This window comes from Heterocephalus glaber, unplaced genomic scaffold, assembly GCF_053883595.1.
Source record: "Heterocephalus glaber isolate CG9 unplaced genomic scaffold, H.glaber_assembly_v1.0 deba00001550, whole genome shotgun sequence".
Classification (NCBI taxonomy): Eukaryota; Metazoa; Chordata; class Mammalia; order Rodentia; family Bathyergidae; genus Heterocephalus; species Heterocephalus glaber.
The window spans coordinates 14079662-14103215 of record NW_028258343.1 but is presented as its reverse complement, the minus strand read 5'-3'; the positions used below and the strand labels follow the sequence as shown (position 1 = coordinate 14103215).

Genomic DNA, 23554 nt, shown 5'->3' with positions numbered 1-23554 from the left:
TAATTTTTCTCTATCATTGTTTTGTTTTCTTAGATACAACTTGACTTTTGTTGCACGAAAGGACAACAAACACATTTCCTAACCAAGCAAAATACACAGATACTTCACTTTACAACTTGCACCGAAAATACCAATACACACTGCTGGTTCATCAGCTCTCATACCAATTTGAGGATAATGCCCTACTGACTTACCAAGCTATTTCTTCAACTTGTTTATTTTTACTTTATTTCCAAATGTCAAAGCTTTTAGACAAATCTCCAATTCTCCTTTCCTTTAAAGCCTATGCCAATCTCACAGTATTTCACCTTTTTCCTTTAAGAAATTTATTACATGTCTCTGATACACTTACAGTCTTCCTTTTTGATATTTATTACTTTTGGAGGTTGAGTTAAGAAAAACTGTATCTTACCTCAGCGCTTCCCACAATAGAACTTCACTGAGTAATCAGCTCACTAGGAGGCCAAAAAGGTATCTGTTGGACAGAATGGCTCAGTCCCATTAATACCAGCCAAAATGTTGGCACAGTCTAGAATTCATGGCTCGCAGTCAGAACAACTTCCTGGATCCTGGTTCATAAACTACCAACTCATAGATATTCAAGGAGTTAAACCAAACACACACTGCTAACTAAATCTGGGAGACAACCAGGCATAGGCCTACATTTTATTTTCAGAGTTCTACATCTTCCGTTAACTCTTCCTTGGTAAATTAGAGCATTTCCAATACTTTTTGGGGACGAGAGGAATGGCATAAGCAGAAAAACGAATTTGTCCCTTTTCTCCTACAAGCAGGTCATCCCCACTTTTATGCAGAAGGGGCTTGGGGCTTCTCAGGCCACACACCCCTTCACCAAGGCTTTAGTCTCACACTATTTATTCTTACCACCTGAAGCAAGCCTGTGCTTTGAATCTGCTCTTACGGCAGAACCTTATAAAGCACAAACTATCAATCTATGTTCTAATAATGCAGCACTGAATTTATTAAACAATAAAAAACTATATAATTATCAAACTAGCCACATACATTTCAAAAAGAAATCTTATTTTCTGTATTAAGTGCTAACAAGCTTAGAAATCTTTCCCCTCAGCCTCTCCCTAATCTAACTGATAGCAGTTGACCAGTGATACAAAAATTAATGAGTTAGAAAAAAAATTTTAAGGTCCTTTGGTATATTTCCCAAGTATCAGATTTTTTTCAAAGACTGTATAACACATTAGAGACATGCAAAGAACACAGACAATTTGGGTGGGTTTTAAATGTTTTATTGAAGGACTAACAGGCTAGCTTTTGGGAACTTTCTTTTACAAAGAAAAAAGGCAAAAAAAAAAAAAAAGCAGAGGCAGTAAAGAAAGGCTGGCTGGAATCTGAGATGTTGAGCAAAGTCCCCCATGCCTATGCTGTTATTTGTGGCATTCATTACTGAGGCCAAAATATAACATTTCTGGAGGCTTCTCAACTTGGAGGAATTTGAGCAACTGCTTACCCAGCAGACTGCAGTGGATGCCACACACCACTGGCATTTTCTAAAACACCATGGCTGTCTCCGTGTAGGTCCACCACACTGCAGTTATTGTGTGCTGAGGAGCCAGGGATGGGAAGTGCACAATGCAATCCATACATCAGAGCCCGGAGCTACGCATTGTGCACTAGCTGTAAATTTCACTGTGCAAATATAAAAGGCCAAGGAAAGAGGTACACTCAGAGCAAGCACAACAGACATATTGTTAAGGCGGGGTGGAGGAAATCAAAACCACACACGGTAGAAAAAGGGTCTCAAATAGGCTAACGCCACAATTTACCAGATAAATTCTTTCCTATCATCTGAATGAGCTACCAACACACCTCTGTCCCCAAAGTTCATCTGACCCCAGCAAAAAGAAATCCTAGCCAGAGATTCTGTGTTGTACATCAATGCCTAACTCCAGAAGGAGTCATTTACAGCAAAGGAAAATTTGGGAGTAAAGTGTCCCTGAGCATTAATAAGATTTAAGTTTGAAAATGTTTTTATATTCAAAAAAGATAAATATGTGTATATAATATATAAAACAAATGAACATGTACACACAGATATATAAAGAAATACGTATCTATACACATATACACATCCACACACGATATTTAAAGCAATTTTACATTTACAGCAAAACCAATCAGAAAGTACAGACTTTCCCATATATCCACTGCCCCCACATACACATAGCCTCCCCATTAGCAACATCCCCAGAGAGTGGTGCATCTGCTGAGCCTACAATGGTACATCACTACTATCCCAAATTAATAGTTTACACGAAGGTTCCCTTTTGGGGGTGTACACTGCATGGTTTGGACAAATGTCTGGTGACATACACACACTAGTATTATCACAGAGAGTAGCTTCCCAGTCCTAAAACTCCTCTGTGCCTCTATTTTAAAAGTATAACCAAGATTCTAAGCAAGTGTGGTGGTGCACGCCTGTAATCCTAGCACTCGGGAGGCTAAGGCAGGAGGACTGTCATGAGTTCAAGGCCCGCCTGGGCTTCATAGTAAGTTCAAGGTCAGCCTGAACTACATAGTGAGACCCTCTCTCAAATTAAAAAAAAAAAAAAGTATAACCAAGATTCTGATCATGAAGCACATCTGGTAACAAGGTCAGCAAAAAGAACCCTGTCCCAGGGAAAAGCTATCTGTGCTTATACATCGAGTCCAACAGCTTGCAGCTTCCTGGCTGTGGAAACAATATCCAATGGAGTGCACTCACTTTTCACTCCTTCCAAACACCCAGATACAAAAGCTAGGATAATAAAAGAATGCAGCAATCGCTCAACTTTTCATTTATAATCCTCTTTAAAACAACCAATTAATCCAGCACAGTAAAATAAAACTTATCTGACCATCCTTAAAGACACTGTATCTGAATCTACTTTGAGAACAAAATCATCAAATGGGAAGACAGCAGAGATCTATAAATCTCAATGGTAGATTTCATCATAGGCCAGGCCTGATGAAACTATTCTTGCTGCAACTAGAGAGGTGTGTTCAAACTAATTTTTAACAACTGACCAAGGTTGAAGTCAAGTTGTAATGCAGAATAATCTAAATGTTGTGAAGCAAAGGTAGACAGGATCCAACACAGAGGGTCTTAGCAACCAGTGTTTCCTTATCCCCTCCACCTGAATTTCTGATTCTTGTATGACCACTGAGGAGAGGTGAGCCGCTGGGTGAATCTTTAAGGTATTGCTTGACCTAAACACACATACACGTAGATTAATCCAACTGTTTTTGCTGTGTGGCAGCAGAGAACAATACAGGGATTTGGGAGCAGGAATATCAGTAGGTGTTAGTGTGAAACACCATGAGGCTGGCCTCCCCAAAAGACTACCTTCCATGTGAGTGTCCACCTGACCCAAAGATGCCCGGTCCAGCCTCCCACTCCCACCCAACTGCCCTTTTTCACTACTCTTGGCTTCATTAGTAAATTCTACCACTTAAGAGTGAACAGGTATCTTTACAAGTGAACAGATACCTTTTTTTAAAATGCAAATATCTTTGAAAGCAGTGTAGGTCAACATTCACACATTAAAATCATTCATTCAAATTGCTGATCCCCTCATTACTTAGTTGCTTATCTGCTAGACTTAAGAAACTAAGAATTTTGGTTCTAGCAGAAAGCATAAAATATTTTTGTATTATAATACTACAAAGGAGTAACTGGAAATCATCATGGAAGTAGAAATAAGAAAGTCTAAGTGGGAAAAGCACAAAAAAACAGGAAACAAGTTTACACTACAGGAATCTTCCACATACAGGCTACATTGAAGTCTTTTTTTATAACTCAGAAATTCTTCTTGCATTTTATTATTTCATCCATTCCAAATGAAAATGTAACAGGCTAGGTGTTACTGGGTTTCCAGAACTCATCCTTCAAAGCCCAGGAGTTTCTTTCTCCTCAGGAAGATTCGCACACCAACTCCAGCCTATAATCACTTGGCACTGCTGCGCTTTTATGTTATCTTTCTGAGTCATAATATTTTATCAGTTTTACCTACATACAGATATATGGGGGAATCCTGTTTAATCTATATAGCACATCTCTGTAAGTAAAATCCATAAACAATTTTTTTTCAAAATCCACACATTTCAACTTCTCTCACCATAGGGAGAAACCAAATAAATATTTGGTGATAAAATTATTTCTAAACACACAAAGCATATTTAAGTGAATACTACTGAGACCAAATTCACAGAATACTGTGAATATACGCATTCTTTAACATTCCATGCTCTTAAAATTTTTATATCATCACCAAGGGAGATCAGGAACCCAGTTATTAAAATGAATTTTAAGAAATGAAAATTCATGTTCTTTTCATCCTATTTTTTTCTTTTATTCACCTTGAACAGCAAGACAGGGTCTTCTAAATCTGTAAAGAGTATAATCTGTTTGAAAAGACAGAGCAGTAGCTATAGCTATTAGATAACCAACAGGATGTCTTCAACTTCTAGCCAGAGAAACACATCAAGCTTTTTAAGTATCTTTTTAAAAAAATTGCTAAGCACCATTTTGCATTAAAATGCACTTCAGAAACCATAAGCAGCAAACTTCTGGAGGCTAGCACATTCCCTGTAAGCTACTCGCCTAGAATGACTTGTGACCTTTGATTCATACAGGCTTTCTGTTACAGAGGATAGCTTTTTACAGCATTCCTACTTGATTCACTTCCAACTGTTGCTGACAGACATAGGAGGGACATATCAGTGAAGATAACAGATAGGTCACGGTGACACTCAGTGGGCTTCCTCTCTGTGTAACTAGACTGATGCACAAAACCAGGCTCACCCTCCACACAGGTGCAGATGGCACCTTCACAGGTGAAGCTCACAATACTGAGGGCTAATTTGATTAGTAAGTAGAATGGAGATTTTGTCTTGAGACTTGCCTCTTCAAACAAATCATAATTTTCTAACACAGTTTAGAGTATTTATGTAATTCCGTTGCAAAGTTTATTTAAAGAAATATTAAAATAGAAATCTGACAGGTCACTTATCAATGCTTTAATCATTTAGCCACCTGTGTAAAGAAATTAATATGTTACATTGCGTTTAACGCCCATCAGGTTCAAATGTCAGTATATCGGTTACACAGTAATGCTATAGATACTATTGGTAAGTTCCGACCATGTTTCTACTGGGAGACAGTGCATATCGCCTTCTGGATGAAAGAATGGCCGCCCCAGCGCCAGCTTTGGCGAATAAATTAAAACACCACTCACAGGCAGAGGTGGGATTCTCAAATCCCTGCCCCGTCTTTCAGCTGGAGGACTGAGGTAAGGGGATGGGAGAGGCAGAGTCAGGGAAGAGAACAATTGGCAGAATTTTCTGACAGCTGGAAAATCAAAATTCCATCAGTAACATCTTGAATGTGTTCAGAACAACAGAGGGCCACAGTGCGGGAAAAGTGGCTACATGGAACAGTAATGTAGAATGGCTCAGAATTCAGTGAGTTTAACAAAGATATTTTGTGGGTGTCGTTGGATCCAAGAGTAATTACACTACACTTCTTCATCTGATAAACCTGGACACAGACTTGAAAATTTTTAATTCCTACATATTTAAGAGGGTGAGAAAAATATGTCTAAGTAGATTTTAAAGTATATATTTTATTCTGAAATTGACCTTTCCCAACATATCTTTAAGATTACCTACCCCTGAAGTAATTTTTTGTTCCAAAACAGAAAAAACAATCCGAAGATCTAGCTCCTGTTCTACTAATGGTTAGAGTGAAAACTTATTAAGTGGCAAATTACCAAGGAGCTAGCATGCTTGGCAGGCAGATGTATGAGAAAGAGAAAAGAATAAAAAGCCACTGTCTTCAAAATTATGTCAAGGTGGTTGCTCATACAAGTTACTTACAACTGTCAAGCTAAATGCTTTCAAGTACCACTGATGCAAGGGCAAACAAGACAGTCCTTCTATTCTGAAACCAAACGTGAAGAAATGGGGAAGAAAGCATGTGGTAGAATTTCACAACTGCTTAGAAATGAACATTATATCATCCTTTAATCTGCTGAAGAGAAGACATTATTGTAGAAAAAAGATACTATGTTATTATTTATCTTCTCCTTCAGCCTAGCATACATCCCACCAGAAAGCCATCTGGCCTAATGGCTACTCCAATTCAAGTGACGGAACTCTTAGTTTTTGGAAGTCTAAGTTTGCCTTCAGGCTGTGAACGTCAAAGGGCCAAGACAGACACCATATTCACTTCTGTGCAGCCCTCACAGGTGGTTTCACAGCTTTCTGGAGAAATGTAATAAATGTTCTTCATTTATTGAAGGCCTTGAAGTATTTCTGTAGGAAGTTAACCTGCTCTAATTAAAAAGGAGGGCAATAAAGGAAGAAGTAGCAACTGTGAGAGAAGGGGATGATCATATTATACACATGTATCTGATTTCATTTTCAATTAGGGTAAGATGGAAGAGCAATCAAAAACACTAATAAGCAAGTGCTATCATATCTTAGAAAAGAAAGGTCAGAAACAAATACACAAGAAAGTAAAGAGAAATAAAAAATTACTTTTCTATGACAAGTGCTTTAAGCAAAGTCCTACATTAATGCTCTGGGAGATAAAGAAGAACATTTTTTTGTTCAGGAACTAACAGCAATCCAGGTGAAGAAAAAATATAAGCATGAGAAAAATCCAACAATATCAGAATTTAGCTGTTGTCCAATACAACGTACGACAGGCCAGTATACGATTAATTACCAAACTAATGGCACAAATTCAGAGGAAGAAAAATACATTCTACAAGCTGGACATTAAAAGCCAGAGAGGAATCATGTGGCTGGAGAAAGCAACATAAAGAGATTACTTAATCAGAAACTTTGAAAGAGAACGGACAACCCAGGATGTGCCTGATTAGAACACCAATTCTGCGTCTAAGGGGGAAGCACAAAAAATTAGTGATGTAAGAGATCAAAAGAGGGCCTGAGGTCTGCCCTAGACAGTCCAAGTGCCGTATCTGCTGCTGCAAGCTCTTTGTCTTCAAACTGGACTAAAATATTCTGCCACTCACATGGCACAGCAGCTTTTTCCCACTTAAAAAGTGAAGCACTGGGTAAAACTACCACCTCAAATCCCTTTTTTAAGCTAAAAGGGTAGAGTTGGGAAGAGACATTCTATCTGGACCTATGCCCCTGGAATTTTAAACTGCACACAGTATTTGGCAGTTAAGTTATTCCCAGTCCATACACCATATGTAAATCTGTCACTGTTTGAGACTTCATAGAGTCGCAACTTCTATATCCTCTAGGAGGCTCTATGTGGATAGGTGAAATTATTTCACCAGTAAACACAGAAAGGTTCAGTACTATAATCTGAAAGACAAACCGTGGAAAGTGAAAGTAGACATAAACAATCAAGTAGATAAATAAAACCCACTAGAAAACAATGATACCGAATTGGATTTCTGAGACCAGAAATCGACACAAAAACAGCAAGACCTTGACACTTTCTGATAAATACATTCATCACCAGAACAATGACGAAGACAGCCTACATTCTGACAGCCTTATTCATAACTAGGGAAAAATGGCTCTGACATTCCTGTGTAGGCAAAACAATGCTCTCAATTCTCAGACAAAATCAACATGTGGGAACAACTTTCAGATGCCAGAGGAAAATGTGAGCAGCTCTAACTTGGAATGCACATTGACTCATGCTTCCAAAGGCTCGAGAACTGTCATGCTTATTTTCAGACTTTAAAAAATAAAAAATAAAATACACATACACACACACACACACACACACACACAAATCAGCTGTAGTAAAACCAGCTCAGTCCTAGATAGAAGCAAATAATTTCATTCTTCCTCTGTGATCTGAGAACAGAAGAAAAGGCAGGAAGTGACTTCCTCAGTACATACAAAGAGTAAAAAGAAAAGTAAACATAGATCTCCTAACGTTTTATCTATGGCTTCAACCACTACTGTACTTTTCCTTAGAGGAAAGAGTCTTACTGTTTTAACACACCAGGTGTGTAAATGACTTTAGCAGCAGTTACCACAAGAGTCCAACTGCCAGACCCTAAAGCCAGCATGCAGAATCCAGGAGACTCCCTAAAACGTTTTACAATTAAATCTGGTACCAAAGAGCTTGCCATATATCACTCAGATAGCACCATGAGATTAAAGGTTACACATCAAAGAATAGGAATATAAAGTTCCTTCATTAAAAATTGTAATAATCCTCAAAGTTTGTTTAAAAATGTTCAATTAATAGACGATCAATCAGTGTAATACCTAAATTGCAGTTTTCATTGATAACAATGAAAAAATACTTAAAACAAAAATTTGAAACAAATACAGAAAGACAGACTAAGCTTTGGGTCAAAATGAACAAATGACTTAGCAATAAATCTATTGCATATAGGCTGGGGATTTACCTCAGTGGTTCAGGTGCCTGCCTCGCAAGCGCAAGGTCCGGGGTTCAATCCCCGGTACCAAAAAAAAAGAGAAAGAAATCTATTGCATATAAGCAAAAGATAACAATAAAGCCAAGCCAACTTCGAGGCGGAGGCGGAGGAGAGGCCTGCGGTGACAGGGAGCGGCAGGGACGGGAGCAGGTGGTGAAGGCCGGCGCGGCGGTTGGGAAAGCTGTTCAGGGCTGGAGGTGGAAAGGCCGGCAAGGGCGGCCCGACCCCTCAGGAGGCCATCCAGCGGCAGCGGGACACGGAGAAGATGCTAAGCAAGAAACAGGAGTTCCTGGAGAAGAAGATCGAGCAGGAATTGACGGCCGCCAAGAAACACTGAACCAAAAACAAGCGTGTGGCCCTTCAGGCACTGAAGCGCAAGAAGAGGTATGAGAAGCAGCTGGCGCAGATCGATGGCACACTGTCCACCATCGAGTTCCAGCAGGAGGTCCTGGAGAACACCCACACCAACACGGAGGTGCTCAAGAACATGGGCTATGCCGCCAATGAAGGCCATGAGGGCAGCGCACGACAATATGGACATCGATAAAGTTGATGAGTTAATGCAGGATACTGCTGACCAGCAAGAACTTGCAGAGGAGATTTCAACAGCTATTTCCAAACCTGTAGGGTTTGGAGAAGAGTTTGATGAGGATGAGCTCATGGCGGCGGAATTAGAAGAACTAGAACAGGAGGAGCTAGACAAGAATTTGCTGGAGATTAGTGGACCTGAAACAGTTCCTCCACCAAATCTTCTCTCGTTAGCCCTACCATCCAAACCCAGCAAGGAGAAGGAAGAGGAAGACGAAAACATGAAGGAGTTGGAGAACTGGGCTGGATCCATAAAATTGGCCCAGAGCAGCTGAGCCCAGACAGACTCTGATGGCCTGCGCAGCGGCGGGCAGGCGCGTGAGTGTGCGGGCCAGACGGGACGGTGCAGGCAGCTGCCCCCTCGAATCTCACTCCAAAGCAGTCGCTACATCGCTGCTCACGCTCGCACAGCGTGGCCTGTGCCCAGTGGGGCGGGCGGGAGGTGCCTGCTGTTTATAATGTTCAATTTCTGTAAAATAAACTGTATTTGCAAATCCAACATTGGAAAAAAAAACAATAAAGCCAAGCCATCACCATAGTACTTTTCAACCTAACTTCAGTCATTCTCTAAAAGCGTATTGTTGTCCAGTACTTACACTCATTGATTTTTACTGTCTGGAAATCTGGCAAATCTGTGTGACATTCCTTTATTCACTTAATATTAACCTATATATAGTCTCTTCTCCTCAAAACACAAACTTCAAAGACAACAGTTTTTGAAAACAGTGTAGTACTGACTCCTTCAACAGTTGCCTTGATCTACCTAACTCCTGAGGTTTGACAGCAGAAAAGTAGAGGCTCAGATGATCTACAGGAGGAAGAAAGAATGTTGAAACAGGAAGTCATAAAAAGTAAGGGAAAGCCAGGTACAAGAGGACATGCTTGTAATCCCAGCTACTCAGAAAGCTGAAGCAAGAGGATCTCTTGCATTCAAGAGTTCAAAGCCAGCCTGAACAACAAAACAAGACCCCATCTCCAAAAAAGGCAGGTGATAAAGAAAGGAAGAAAAGCTACAGATAGATCCTGCAGAGATCCATACATGTGTATATAACAAATACTATGACAATATGTTAATACACTTATTATCTCTAATTAGAATAATTTGGGAAGCACAAGTGCTATTAGGACAACAAACAAAAATACCTCCAAGAATTATGTTTCCTGATTTAAAAAAATTATTCAGTTTACATAGCAACATTTACATTGAATGTGTTTTAAAGTTCTTCTGTTGGCAACAGCACTGACAGGTACACCAACAGGAAACTGCCTAACTTACCCAACACTTCATCACATCATATAAAACCATCATTTCTCAAGACCACTGATGTGCAACCTAACCAAGGTGTTGAATAAAAACATCCCCCTTAAAGCACTGCAGCTAGATAGCTATCTCATGTGTTTCAAATCTTAGAGGCATCTTGGCTTTGCTAAGTTGTACAGTCCAATGATTTTATGGCCTCTGGTCCATTACTCCCAGCTCCTTCTTTCCTGTACAGATCAGTTTCAATCTTCTCATCCGGGCATTTGAAGTCTTCCAGCTCCTCACCTTATTCCATAAGGTGCCCATAAATTAGGTCATGCCATCTCCTCATGACTCCCTGCAGAGACTACATGTTCAACTGCTTTCTTCTACCATTGTCAGTACCCCAAGTGAAAACAATTAGGTTCGCCTCAGCAGGCATGCTATATAATCTAAAAGTATGACTAAAAATTAAACACATGTTCCTATGGAAAGAAAACAGAAACTATGCTAATCTGAAAAGCTAGGAGAGAAAAACAATCCTTGGTGACAACAAACAGATGAGAAATCTACTCTCCCGAACCAATGAATGTATTTATTTCCCACACTGTATTTACCTCTTTGAGCGCTCATAAATTCATTAATAGCTACAGTTTCCCACAACATACTTCCCCAACTAGTACTCAGACAGTGATTTCCGGTGGAGAGCTACAAAAATGAAGATCAGCAGCAACTATCACCCAATCACTCTAAGGTCGGCAGTGGAACAGGGAAGCTGAGAGCGCTCACCCGCATGACGGCTGTCCTTTGGGCTCCACTCCTGAAGAGGAAATGAGCAGATCTGATGAGAAGCAGACCCAGACCGGGGGTACTAAAAGTAGCCAGAGAACCAAAATGGGAAGGGAACTTCGATAAAGGGGAAATTAATTCCAAAAAGCAAAACAACTTATAACTTCTGCACTGCTGTAACAGCTTTTAGAATACTGATGAATTATGTCCTGTGTTTACATATAAAATCACTGCTTCAATTTCAAGTGAGCTGCTGGTATATAAACTCTGTCCTGGTATGATATCACTAAAATCTACTCAAATCCTACTTTGCTTTGTAGTGGAGTGGTAAAACAAGCTGATTCAACAAAAAATCTACACCACTTATTCATCATTTACTGTCCTCAAAAGTTCATTCTTATAACGGCACATTAATTAATAAACATAAAAATATAGGCATTTCAGAGCTGGGGATTTAACTCAGTGGTTCTGCTGCCTGCCTCGGAAGGACAAGGACCAGAGTTCGAGCCCCGGTACCAAAAAAAATATATATATATAGGCATTTAGCCGGGGATTTAGCTCAGTGGTTTTGCCACCTGCTATGCAAGCGCAAGGACCGAGTTCGATCCCCAGTACCAAAAAAAAAAAAAAAAATATATATATATATATATATATATATATATATATATATATATATAGGCATTTATTGGTGAATTAAAGAAGTAACCCAAACTTGGCAGAATATAGTCGCACATCTCAGTAATCATATGAAATGGCCTACAGTGACCACTTAACAGAATCTCCAAATGTGATTAAAAAACAAGTCTCGGGGCTGGGGATTTAGCTCAGTGGTGCAGCCGCCTGCCCTGAAAGCGCAAGGACCCGAATTCGATCCCCGGTACCAAAAACAAAAAACAAAAAAACAAGTCTCCCTCAACATAAAAGCACAATCTCTACAAGCAATGAAATGGCAAAAGATGGTCCAGACAAAGTCTAACCAAAACACGGCTAGTACAGTAACATTATTGAATAAAATAAATTTAAGGTACTATATAATGGTAAACAGGTAAATTATCCAAGAACATATAATTCTGAACACGTCTGTATCTAATAATATAGCCTCAAATTTTATCCAGCATAAGTTTACATGATACCAAGAAAAATTATCAAGTCAACAATTATAGAGATTTTAACACATCTCACCGAAAAACGAAAGTTAAACAATGATTTTAGTGATAAATGTAACTAAAATCTGATCAAGAGGACAGATCTACAAATCTGTATCAACAATGAGATATTATGTTTTTCCAAACTCAAAAAGAACATTACAAAAACTGACTATATATTATGCTTCAAAGTCCTACATACAATACAATCTATTATTTAGACCACAGTCTGACCACAGTATAATTCTGAACAAAAGAAAATGCTACACAATACATGCATACATATACTCACAATGCACACAGACTAAAATTTTTAAATTACACCTATAAACAAAAAATCCAAGGGTCAAAAACACCAACCAAAACAGAATGAGAAAATATTAAGAAGTGAATGGCAATTAAAGGCATAACATTTTAAATTTATGCAGTCAACAAAAGGTACTTAAGGGAAAAAAATAAGAGCTGTAGATGTAGTAAACTCATGAAATTGAAAAAAGAACAGAATAATCCCAAAGAAAAAGTTTAAAAGGAAATGTTACAAAACAGAAAAGACACAACAGACAGAAACAAAATCAAACTGTTACTTTGAAAAAAAATTAAAACAGTAAATCTACAGCAAGAATAATCAACAAAAAAGACCAGTAATACTAGCAATGAGAAAGGAGTCAAAACTGAATATACAAGATGAGAATACTATGAAAAGCTTCATGCCAAAAAATTTGTCAAATTAGATGAAATGGATAGTTTACCCCCAAATCATGAATTACTAAAACTGACTCAAGAAAAAGCAGAAACAGATAATAAGGAAACTGAATCAGTAATATAAACGAACAAAAAACTATCCTCCATCTCCAAAATTCCCTTTACATGCCCCCCCCAAGACAGTTTCAAAGGAAGTTCCACCAAATCTACAAAAAACAGATAATCCTTCATTTATCAAAGCTTTTCTTAAAAATTAATGAGAGGGAAGCAACTTTATGAGGATAGTGCACAACACAGATAACAAAATCTGATAAAGACAACTGTTAAAATTAAAGTTAATATTTGTAAAAATCCTGAATAAAAATAATGCAAAATGAATGCAGAATCATCATGGTCAACTGGCATTTACATTAGAAATTCAGATGCCTTGATTTTAGAATATACAAAAAATTAGTAATGTAAATGACAGAACTGAAAAAAACACATGATTCAGCTGAAGCAGAAAATACAGAATTAAATTCACCACCCTTCCACTGAGTCTGAGAAACTAGGAAAGAAACTTCCTTAATCTGAGAACGAATATCTATTTTCAAAAGTCCTAGGGCAAAAAATACATAATAAAGTAGAAATGATAAGCAAATCCAGAAAACTAAAACATAACAAGACACTAAGTCTCATCTTCTGTAACATTCCATGTTCGCGCTCTCAGTGGTTCCCACCTTCTTCTTAGGAGAGATGCATACTCTCCCATAGTGTTGCCCTCAGCCTTCACCACGTGGCTGGCCTGGCCCGGGCAAAAAAAGTTTAAGTGACTGTACCACTTCCAAGCAGAAAATTCAAGACCCAGACTGTAGTTTTACCATGTTTCCCTTTTCCTCTGTCTTGAGATTTGGATGCCCCAACTAGAGACAACTCTTTCAAGCTGGAATAAAAGTAAAGATGATGTAGAACACAGTCACAGTCAACTACCAAATACATACAACATAAGCAACAAATGAAGCACTTACTGTAAGTCAAAGGATTCAGAGGTTCTTTGTTCCTGAAGCATAATCATGTGGGTCCTACTTGACAATGATCCAAAAAGTGCAAATTAGAAACTGAGAGGCTACTTTCCACACATTAAAGGAGTAACTCTCCACTAGTACTGATGATAATGTGGTAAAGTGAAAGTCATTGCTAGCAGGAATGTGAACTGGAATGATGTTTTGGTGCTAGCTGGAAAAACTGAAGAAATAAAACTGTATCCCATCAACCTAGCAATTCCACCTATAGAAATTTACCCTGAAGAAACTTGCGCAAGTAAACAAGAAAACAACTATCATGTCCACAGAAGAACTTTTTTTATTACATAGAAGGAAAGGGTAACCTAGTAGGGGAATATACTGATTTAGTTATTTCAATGAATACCACATAGTAGCTAAAAAGAATCAAGTAGATTTACACTTAAAAAAACCAAAAATGAAAATATAGAATAAGATTTTAGAAATGTCTTTAATATTAGTTTTATCTTATTAAAAGATAAAAAAGCGTACCACCGATAACCCCAGCACTCCTGGAGGCGAAGGCAGGAGAAACCTGAGCACAGCCCCAGACTGGGCAAAGTAGTGACTGCGAGATGCTGTCTCAAAACGTTTTCAGAAAGGGGTGGGAATGTAGCTCAGTCCAAAGGTCTTGGGTTCAATCTCCAGTAGAACCAATCCATCAATTAACAAACTAAAACACATGGCAAAATGGTAATATCTGACTGAAATCTTTATATTAGATGAGGTTCAACTGTCTATTTTTTGTTAGCTCTTAAATTCTTCATGATTTAAAAGAAGATAAGAGAACAAAAAACAGATTTATACCATAAAGTACCTTAGTCAGTCTTGTGGTTTAGGGATATACAAGAACGCTGGAGATGAAAGGGGCATTCTACATCATCTGAATAACCCCGTATTTTACAGATGAAGAAAAGTAGGCCCACAGAGGTGGAACAATGGACTCAAGGTCACAAAACAAGCTATCAAGTTGGTTCTCAAAGACTGAAAGACTGAGAGGACCTTTGGTCAAATACAATGTCATTAAGTCAACTTCAGAAAACAACTTGTCCTCCATCCCAAGACACAGTAAGTGTCTTTCTCCAACTCCCCAGCCTCCTCTCAGTCTCTCTCTAAGGAGTGGAGTTCTGCAAAAGGACGAGAGAGGAGAGTTGGAAAGGAGAGAAGGAAAGAAAAGTTTATGGGTTGCTACAGTCTGTCTACGTCCCTTAGAAATTCATGGTGAACCCCAACCCTTTTGTGGTACTGAGAATGAGCCCACAGGAAGTGAGTAAGCTATGAAGGGTGTATTCTCAGAAACAGGACTGGGGCCTTACAGAAGAGGCTGAAAGGAGCTTCTCGTCCTTTTCACCCTGTGAGGATCCAGCATTTTCCCCTCCCACCACATAAGCACAGAGCAGGAAGGTCTTGTCTTGATAGCAAAAGCAGCAAGGGCCTGGGATTTAGCTCAGTGGTGCCACTGCCCTGGCCCACAAGCTCAAGGACCCAAGTTCAATCCTGGGTACCAAAAATAAATAAATAAAAAACAGAGTGTAAATGCTTTAAAAAAAAAAAAAAAAGCAGCAAGTAGACACCTTGATTCTGGACTTCGTCTCCAAAGCTGTGAGCAATAAATTTCTAGTGTATGTAAATTACCAAATCTAAGGTATTCTGCCACAGCTTCAAGAAAAAATGAAGAGAAGGATTTTTACTCCTTTAAATAACTGAATTAGAGCAATTACACTTAAAGTTCTATATAGGTAATACAAAGATAAAGGCAAGGACCATGAATTTTTCATCTTAGTACCCTCAACATCCTGCAATATTATATGTATTCAACTACAGAACAAACTACAGTTCAATTTGATAGACCTGTCTTTACCAAGCTGATGCTTTCATTGTTTAAAGTATAACTTCTATTTTAAGAATGCAAGGAATTAAGGGGGATATGTTTTTAAATGTTTAACAGAAAACTAAAGACCAACTCATATTTCAAATGGGAAAGATACGTTCCACGTGTGGCCAATTAAACTGGTCTGGTGGAGAGATTCATGGGCACTACAGCTAACTTGCCAAGACAGGGAACCTGGCTCCTCCCCAAAAGCTGTGAAACTCTGGGCAGGTTATTTAATTTCTCTGAGCCTTATATTTTTCACTGTAACAGTGGGAACACCAATAATCATAAACACCTTAATGAGATTCTTGTAAGTATTACATGATTTAATCCACTCAAAGCACTTCACACAGTTCAGCAAACATTATTTGTTACTGTATGTCATGTAAGTAATTTGTGAAAAGCAACAAATTCTAATTGACACACAATTATAAGATGCTGGATGCCTGAAAACATTATATTGGCTTCTCTCAGCATCAGAGCAAATAAATTATCTGTTTTACAAACTATAGGTCTTTTCTAATTAAATGAAACTAAATAGACACGCCAAATCAGCCCGCTGCAGACAGGCAGGTCTGTGAACGCCCTCCCAAGGTCCTGAGTTGCGAGGAAGACACCGAATCAACCTGCTGCAGACAGGCAGCCACCTGGTTCCACATTACAAAGACACAGAGGACACCAGACCACCAGACCACAGTACTGAGTTCCGCTGCTCCCAGCCCAGAGGTAGGGGCTTCTGAGCCACCGTCCAACTGCTCCTGGTCCAGAGGAAGGGGCTTCCTGGTCACCATCCCTCCCGCTGCTCCCAGCCCAGAGGAAAGGGCTTTTGGGCCACCTTCTGTCCCACTGCTCCTGGCCCAGAGGAAGGGGCTTCCGGGCCACCATTCCACCCAACGCTCCCGGCCCAGAGGGAGGGGCTTCTGAGCCACCATCCCACCGATCCTGGTCCAGAGGAAAGGATTTCCCAGCCACCATCCCTCCCGCTGCTCCCAGCCCACAGGAAAGAGCTTTTGGGTCACCATCCCTACCGCTGCTCCTGCCCTCTGTCCCACCTCACCCAGCTCAGAGGAGGTAATCCGTGCAGGCGCTAACAGCCCCCCGCCCCAGTTGAAGTAAGAAAACACATAAATAAGTCTCAAAACCAGACTTCCAGATCACCTACAGCAACCCCAAAGGGAAATGAGATGGAACACTCTGATACTCAACCACCTGGACCCACTGAACTGGCAACAGAAGGGGATCTGGAAAAAATGAAATCAGAAATAATTTCTCAGATAACAGGAGAAATTGTGCCCCTAGTACAAGACATGATTAATAAATCTAGAGAGGAGCTCAGGAACATGATGGAATCCCAACATAAGAAATAAATGGAATCCATAAAACAGATGCAAATAGATTTCCAGGAGATGAAAAACTCCATTGAAAGTCTACACAGCAGAATTAGCCAATGTGAGGACAGAATTTCAGATAGAGAAGATAAGGTTGCAATTAGTGACCAGGAAAAGAAAAAGTGCTTCAAAATTATAAGGGAACATGAGAAATCAATCCAGCAGCTGCTAGATGATGCAAAAAAGAATAACATAAGACTGATTGGAGTCAATGAAAAAACAGGAGAGAGTGCAGATGACATAAAAAATCTCTTCACAGAAATAATGGCAGAAAACTTCCCAAGCAGGGGAAAAGAGCTTGACATACAGATAAGTGAGGCATATAGGACTCCAAGTAGCTGTAGTCAAAAAAAATCTACACATAGGCATATAATTGTTAAGATTCCAGAAACACAGCAGAAGAACAAAGTTCTACAAGCAGTCAGAGAAAAGAAACAAATCACATACAAAGGAAAGCCCATCAGAATCACAGCAGACTTCTCAACACAAACCATCAAGGCAAGAAGAGCTTGGAGTGATGTATTCCAAGCCCTAAAAGAAAACAGCCTCCAACCCAGATTGATGGACCCTGCAAAACTATCTTTCTAAATGGATGGAGAAATAAGATACTTTCATGGCAAAGAGCACCTTAGGAACTTCGTGAATACCAAACCATCACTCCAAAGAATTTTACACAATAACCTAGGAACAGACATTGAGGATCACAACCCCAGGACGCAAAGCAGAATGAACCCATCTGGCATGACAAGAAATTAAATGGAAAGGAGGAGAACCCAAGAAAAAGAAAAAGTCATGGCAATGACAAGTCAATACGTTTCAGTTATAACCATCAACGTTAATGGTCTCAATTCACCAATCAAAACAAATAGACTGGCAGAATGGGTCAAGAAGCAAAATCCAACAATATGCTGCATACAAGAAACACACTTAATTCAAAAGGAAACTCACAGACTGAAAGTTCAAGGGTGGAAAACAATACTCGATGTGACAGGAACCCGAAAAAAAGCAGGAGTAGCTATCCTCTTTGCAGATCAAGTAGATTTCAAACCAACACTGATTAAGAGAGATGAAGAAGGATGCTACATCCTTGTAAAGGGAAGAATCCAAGAGGAAGAGATGACAATCATAAATATCTATGCCCCAAACACTAGTGCACCCAACTATATAAAACAAATACTAACGGACATGAAAAGTCATATATGCACTAATACAACTGTAGTGGGGGACCTCAACACCCCACTGTCACAAATAGATAGATCAACTAGACTAAAAATAAGTAATGAAATACTAGAACTCAACTGAACTCTTGAACAAATGAACTTAACAGATGTTTACAGAGTCTTCCACCCCACAAAATCAGAATACACATTCTTTTCACCTGCACATGGGTCATTCTCAAAAACAGGCCACATACTCACACACAGAACATGTTTAAGTAAGTGCAAAGGAATTGAAGTTATCCCCTGTATATTATCAGACCATAGTGCGATGAAATTGGAGATTCATAGCAAAAGAAACTCAAAATATTTCATAAACACGTGGAAATTGAACAACACACTTCTGAATAACCAATGGGTCACAGAGGAAATTAAAGAAGAAATCAGACAGTTCCTTCAATTAAATGACAAGGACAATACAACATATCGGAATCTATGGGACACAATGAAAGCAGTCTTACGAGGGAAATTCATAGCAGTGAATAAGCATATTAGGAAAACAGAACGAGCCCAATTAAACAACCTGATGCTGAACCTCAAGCTTCTAGAAAAAGAAGAGCAGGACAACCCCAAAGCTCACACAAGGGAAGAAATTATAAAGATCAGAGCAGAAATCAATGCAATGGAGACTAAGAGAACAATACAAAAAAAATCAATGAAGCCAAGAGTTGGTTCTTTGAAAGAATCAACAAAATTGATAAACCTTTAGCCAATCTTGTCAGAAAAAGGAAAGAAAAGGCCCAAATCCATGCAATTAGGAATGAAAAGGGTGAAACTACAACAGACCCAGCAGAAATCCAGAGGATCATCAATACCTACTTCGAGAACCTATACGCCAATAAGATGGACAGCACAGAAGAAATGGACAGATTCCTAGATACATATGAATTACCAAAGTTGAATGAAGAAGACCTAAAAATTCTGAACAACCCAATATCAACCAATGAAATTGAAAATGGAATTAAAAACTTATCAACTAAGAAAAGCCTGGGCCCTGATGGCTTCACTGCTGAATTCTACAAGACATTTAGAGAGGAACTGCTGCCACTACTGTTTAAACTCTTCAATGAAATTGAAAGGGAAGCAATACTCCCAAATTCATTCCTGGAAGCAAGCATCACCTTGATCCTCAAAGCAGAGAAAGACCCAACTGAAAAAGAGAACTATAGGCCAATCTCACTAATGAACACAGATGCAAAAGTCCTTAATAAGATAATGGCAAACAGAATGCAGAAGATCATCAAGAAGATCACACACCCTGATCAACTGGGATTCATCCCAGGGATGCAGGGATGGTTCAATATACGCAAATCAATCAATGTAATACACTATATCAATAGAGCCAAGGACAAAAACCATATGATTCTCTCCATAGACGCAGAAAAAGCATTTGACAAAATCCAACATGCATTTATGATAAAAACTCCACAAAAAATTGGAATAGATGGTCTCTACCTCAAACTGATAGAAGCCATCTATGAAAAACCAATAGCCAATATCATACTAAAGGGTCAAAAACCGAAATCCTTCACACTCAAATCAGGAACAAGACAAGGATGTCCACTATCACCACTCTTGTTCAATACAGTTCTGGAAACATTAGCCACAGCAATTAGACAAGAGAAAGAAATAAAAGGAATAAAGATAGGTAATGAAGAAGTCAAATTGTCATTATTTGCAGATGCCATGATACTCTATATAGAAGACCCCAAGAACTCCACCAGAAGTCTTCTAGACTTAATAACCAAATTCAGTCAAGTAGCTGGTTACAAGGTCAACACACAAAAATCGATAGCTTTCCTCTACACCAATGACAGACTCACTGAGAGAGAAATAGGGCAAATAATTCCTTTCACAATAGCATCCAAAAAAACTGAAATACCTAGGAATCAACCTAACGAAAGAAAGGAAAGAAATCAAACAAAAGAAATCAAAGACCTCTTCTCTGAAAACTATGGCACTCTGAAAAGAGAGATTGAACATGATATCAGAAAATGGACAGACATAAGAAAATGGACAGACATCCCCTGCTCCTGGGTAGGAAGGATTAATATAGTGAAAATGGCCATACTTCCAAAACTGCTATATAGATTTAATGCAATTCCAATTGAGATCCCAGCAGCATACTTCATAGACCTTGAGAAAACAATCCAAAAATTCATTTGGAGCAAGAAGAGACCCAGAATAGCAAAAGCAATTCTAGGTCACAGAGACATGGCAGGGGGTATCACAATCCCCAACCTGAAACTATACTACAAAGCTACTGTGATAAAAACAGCATGGTACTGGCAAAGAAACAGACCTGAGGACCAGTGGAACAGATTAAAAGATGCAGAAACAACGCCAGACACACTCAGCCATCTCATCTTTGACAAAGGAGCCAAACACCCTCACTGGAGGAAAGATAGCCTCTTTAATAAATGGTGCTGGAAAAACTGGGCTTCAACTTGCCAAAGATTAAAACTAGACCTATATCTCTCACCATGCACTAAACTAAAATAGAAATGGACTAAAGATCTAAGTATTAAAATAGAAACTCTGAACCAGTTGGAACAGAGGTTAGGTAGAACCCTTGAAGACATCGGTGTAGGAAAAGATTTTATGAACAAAACCTCAGTTGCCCATGAACTAGCACAAACAATCAACAAATGGGATGTCTTCTTATTAAAAAGCTTCTGCACAGCAAGAGAAACCACCAGCAGTGTGAAGAGACAACCCACAATGTGGGAAAAAATCTTCACCTGCTCTTCCTCAGACAAAGGTCTACTATCTCGAATCTATAAAGAACTTCAAAAGATCAGACCTCCCAAATTTAAAGACCCAATGCAAAAAATGAGCATCTGAAATGAACAGACATTTCTCAGACAAAGAAGTAGAAATAGGAAAGAAACATATGAAAAAATGTTCAACATCATTGGTCATTCGATAGATGCAAATGAAAACAACGCTGAAATTCCATCTCACTCCAGAAAGAATGGCTCCTATCATGAAAGCAACCAATAACAAATGCTGGTAGGGCTGTGGGGAAAGAGGAACCCTGCTCCACTGCGGGTGGGAGTGTAGATTGGTGCAACCACTGTGGAAATCAGTACAGAGATACCTCAAAGAACTAGGACTGGAAGTCCCATTTGACCCAGCTTCCCCTGCTGGGTATCTTCCCCAAAGAATTAGAAGAATCATACCACAGTCATATATGTGCACCCATGTTCAGAGCAGCACAGTTTGTAATAGCTAAAACTTGGAAACGGCATAAATGCCCATCAAATGGAAACTGGATAAAGAAAATGTGATTTTTTTTTATAAAATGGAGTAGTACTCAACCATAAAAAAAAAGAAATTGGAGATATTTATATAGCTAAATGGATGCACATTGAGGCAATACTCTTAAGTGAAATAAATAGGACACACGTGTAAATACTGAATAGTTTCTCTAGTGTGAGAAAATGAAAGTGTAAATAAGGACTAAAAGGTATAACAGATAATGTGAAATAGGAAGAAAAGGGTCAAAGGGGAAGGGGAAGTGCAAGGGGTTCGGGAAAGGATAGAAGGGAATGGGATTAATATGAGAAAATGGAAAAATAGGAACAAAATCTTTGTAAACAGGGAGGAATGGAGGGGTTGAAGGGAGGGCTGGGCAAGGGTGAAAAATAAGAACCAAGAGAGACTATGTAAAGGTGCAAATTTCCAATGATGAATGTCATTATATTGTATACCTAAAATGTACCAATGATTAGAATGAATAATCGATAATGTACAATAGGAAGAAAAGGTCCAAAGGGGTAGCGGTAGTGGGAGGGGCAGGGGAAAGGAAAGAAGGGAAAGGAAAAATGATGAGAAATGGAAAAAATGGAAATAAAGTCTTTGTAAATAGGGAAGGGTAGAGGGCGTGAAGGGAGGGCTAGGAATGAGGAAAAAATAAGAACCAAGATGCATTATGTAAAGGTACAATTCCCAATGAGAAATGTAATTGTGTTGTATACCTACAATGTACCAATAAAAGAATTTAATACAAAAAAGATAAAATGAAACTAAATAAATGAGCTGGATGTTAAGTCACTCTCTAAGTCTACCACAGAAATTCCACTATTCTGAAAGGTCAACCTAGAATTATCATTTGTCCTAAAGTAAAACGTCGATAGTCAAAGGCAGTATTCAAATTATTTAGTGCTCATTTAGAACAGACATAAAGCAGGATACATGACCAGCAAGTGCACACTGGCAGAACATGATCCCAAAGGGTCAGGAAGCACTGTTTGAAATGAGAAATGCGAACCCTCTTCTATGTTGCTGCTGTTTTAAATGCCAAATTTCAACAAGCTAGCATCCAGGAACGTGGTAAAACACAAACTTATATTCATTATGCCATACCACAAGCAAGACACTGTGCCCTGCTTTCGTTCCACACATCAAGCCAGTTCTCCGCTCAGCCTCGTCTCACCTCCAGGTCACAGCTGTACTCGGTGCCATCCAGAAGGACCACTTTACACTGGACAGTCTTGGTCTTCTTGCTTGCTTTCTGAGAGGCGTTCTCTGCTTTCACCTCACTGGTCTGCACCTCCTTGGTCTCCCTTTTTGCTGCTTCTCCTTCTGATTTGTCTTCCTGTGTTTCCTTAACTTTCTCCTCTTCTCTCTTCTTCCTTACTTCTTCAGCAGGCTGTGAAGGAAAAATGGTGCCAAAGTTAACCAATGTGCAGAAGACAACTCAAAGGAAAATCAGTTATGATCATTATTACCACTGAAAGCTTAAGATCTTAAAAGACTTGAAAATTATGCTAGTAAGAATAACTCCTCTCATCTTGCTTGCTTCTATTGCCAATTTTCTCAATTCGCCAAGTTGGTTATTTCAGCACTAAATGAATAACAGATAGTACATCCCATAACTACAACTTCAGCATTATCCAAATAGAATTTCTGACTAAAATCTCACACTATAGTAAAATCTATGCTTTACTAGGCAACCAAAAATGCACACAATCTACACTTACTGCTTACTGTGGTTTGCTTAAATAAACCAAAGAAACATAAAAAGGCCTCCTTTTTAAAATGAAAGGCGCCAGGAGTGTGAGAGTATCCACTTTACCTTAACAGGAACCCTTAGAAACTTCTTAGTATGTAGTTT

The 23554-nt window shown here is 39.0% G+C and overlaps 1 protein-coding gene and 1 pseudogene across 22 annotated transcripts in view; one reads left to right on the top strand and one right to left on the bottom strand.

Annotated features, from left to right (window-relative positions):
• The window catches only part of Epb41l2 (erythrocyte membrane protein band 4.1 like 2), a 216421-nt gene that overhangs the window by 98652 nt on the left and 94215 nt on the right, over positions 1-23554 (bottom strand). For all 22 annotated transcript variants that reach the window (XM_013072659.3, XM_021259245.2, XM_013072662.3 and 19 more), the window contains exon 3: positions 22874-23089. In XM_013072659.3, coding sequence (XP_012928113.2) covers positions 22874-23089 — 216 coding nt within the window. The remainder of the gene's footprint in view (positions 1-22873; positions 23090-23554) is intronic.
• LOC106009469 (charged multivesicular body protein 4b pseudogene) lies at positions 6889-9355 on the top strand (annotated as a pseudogene).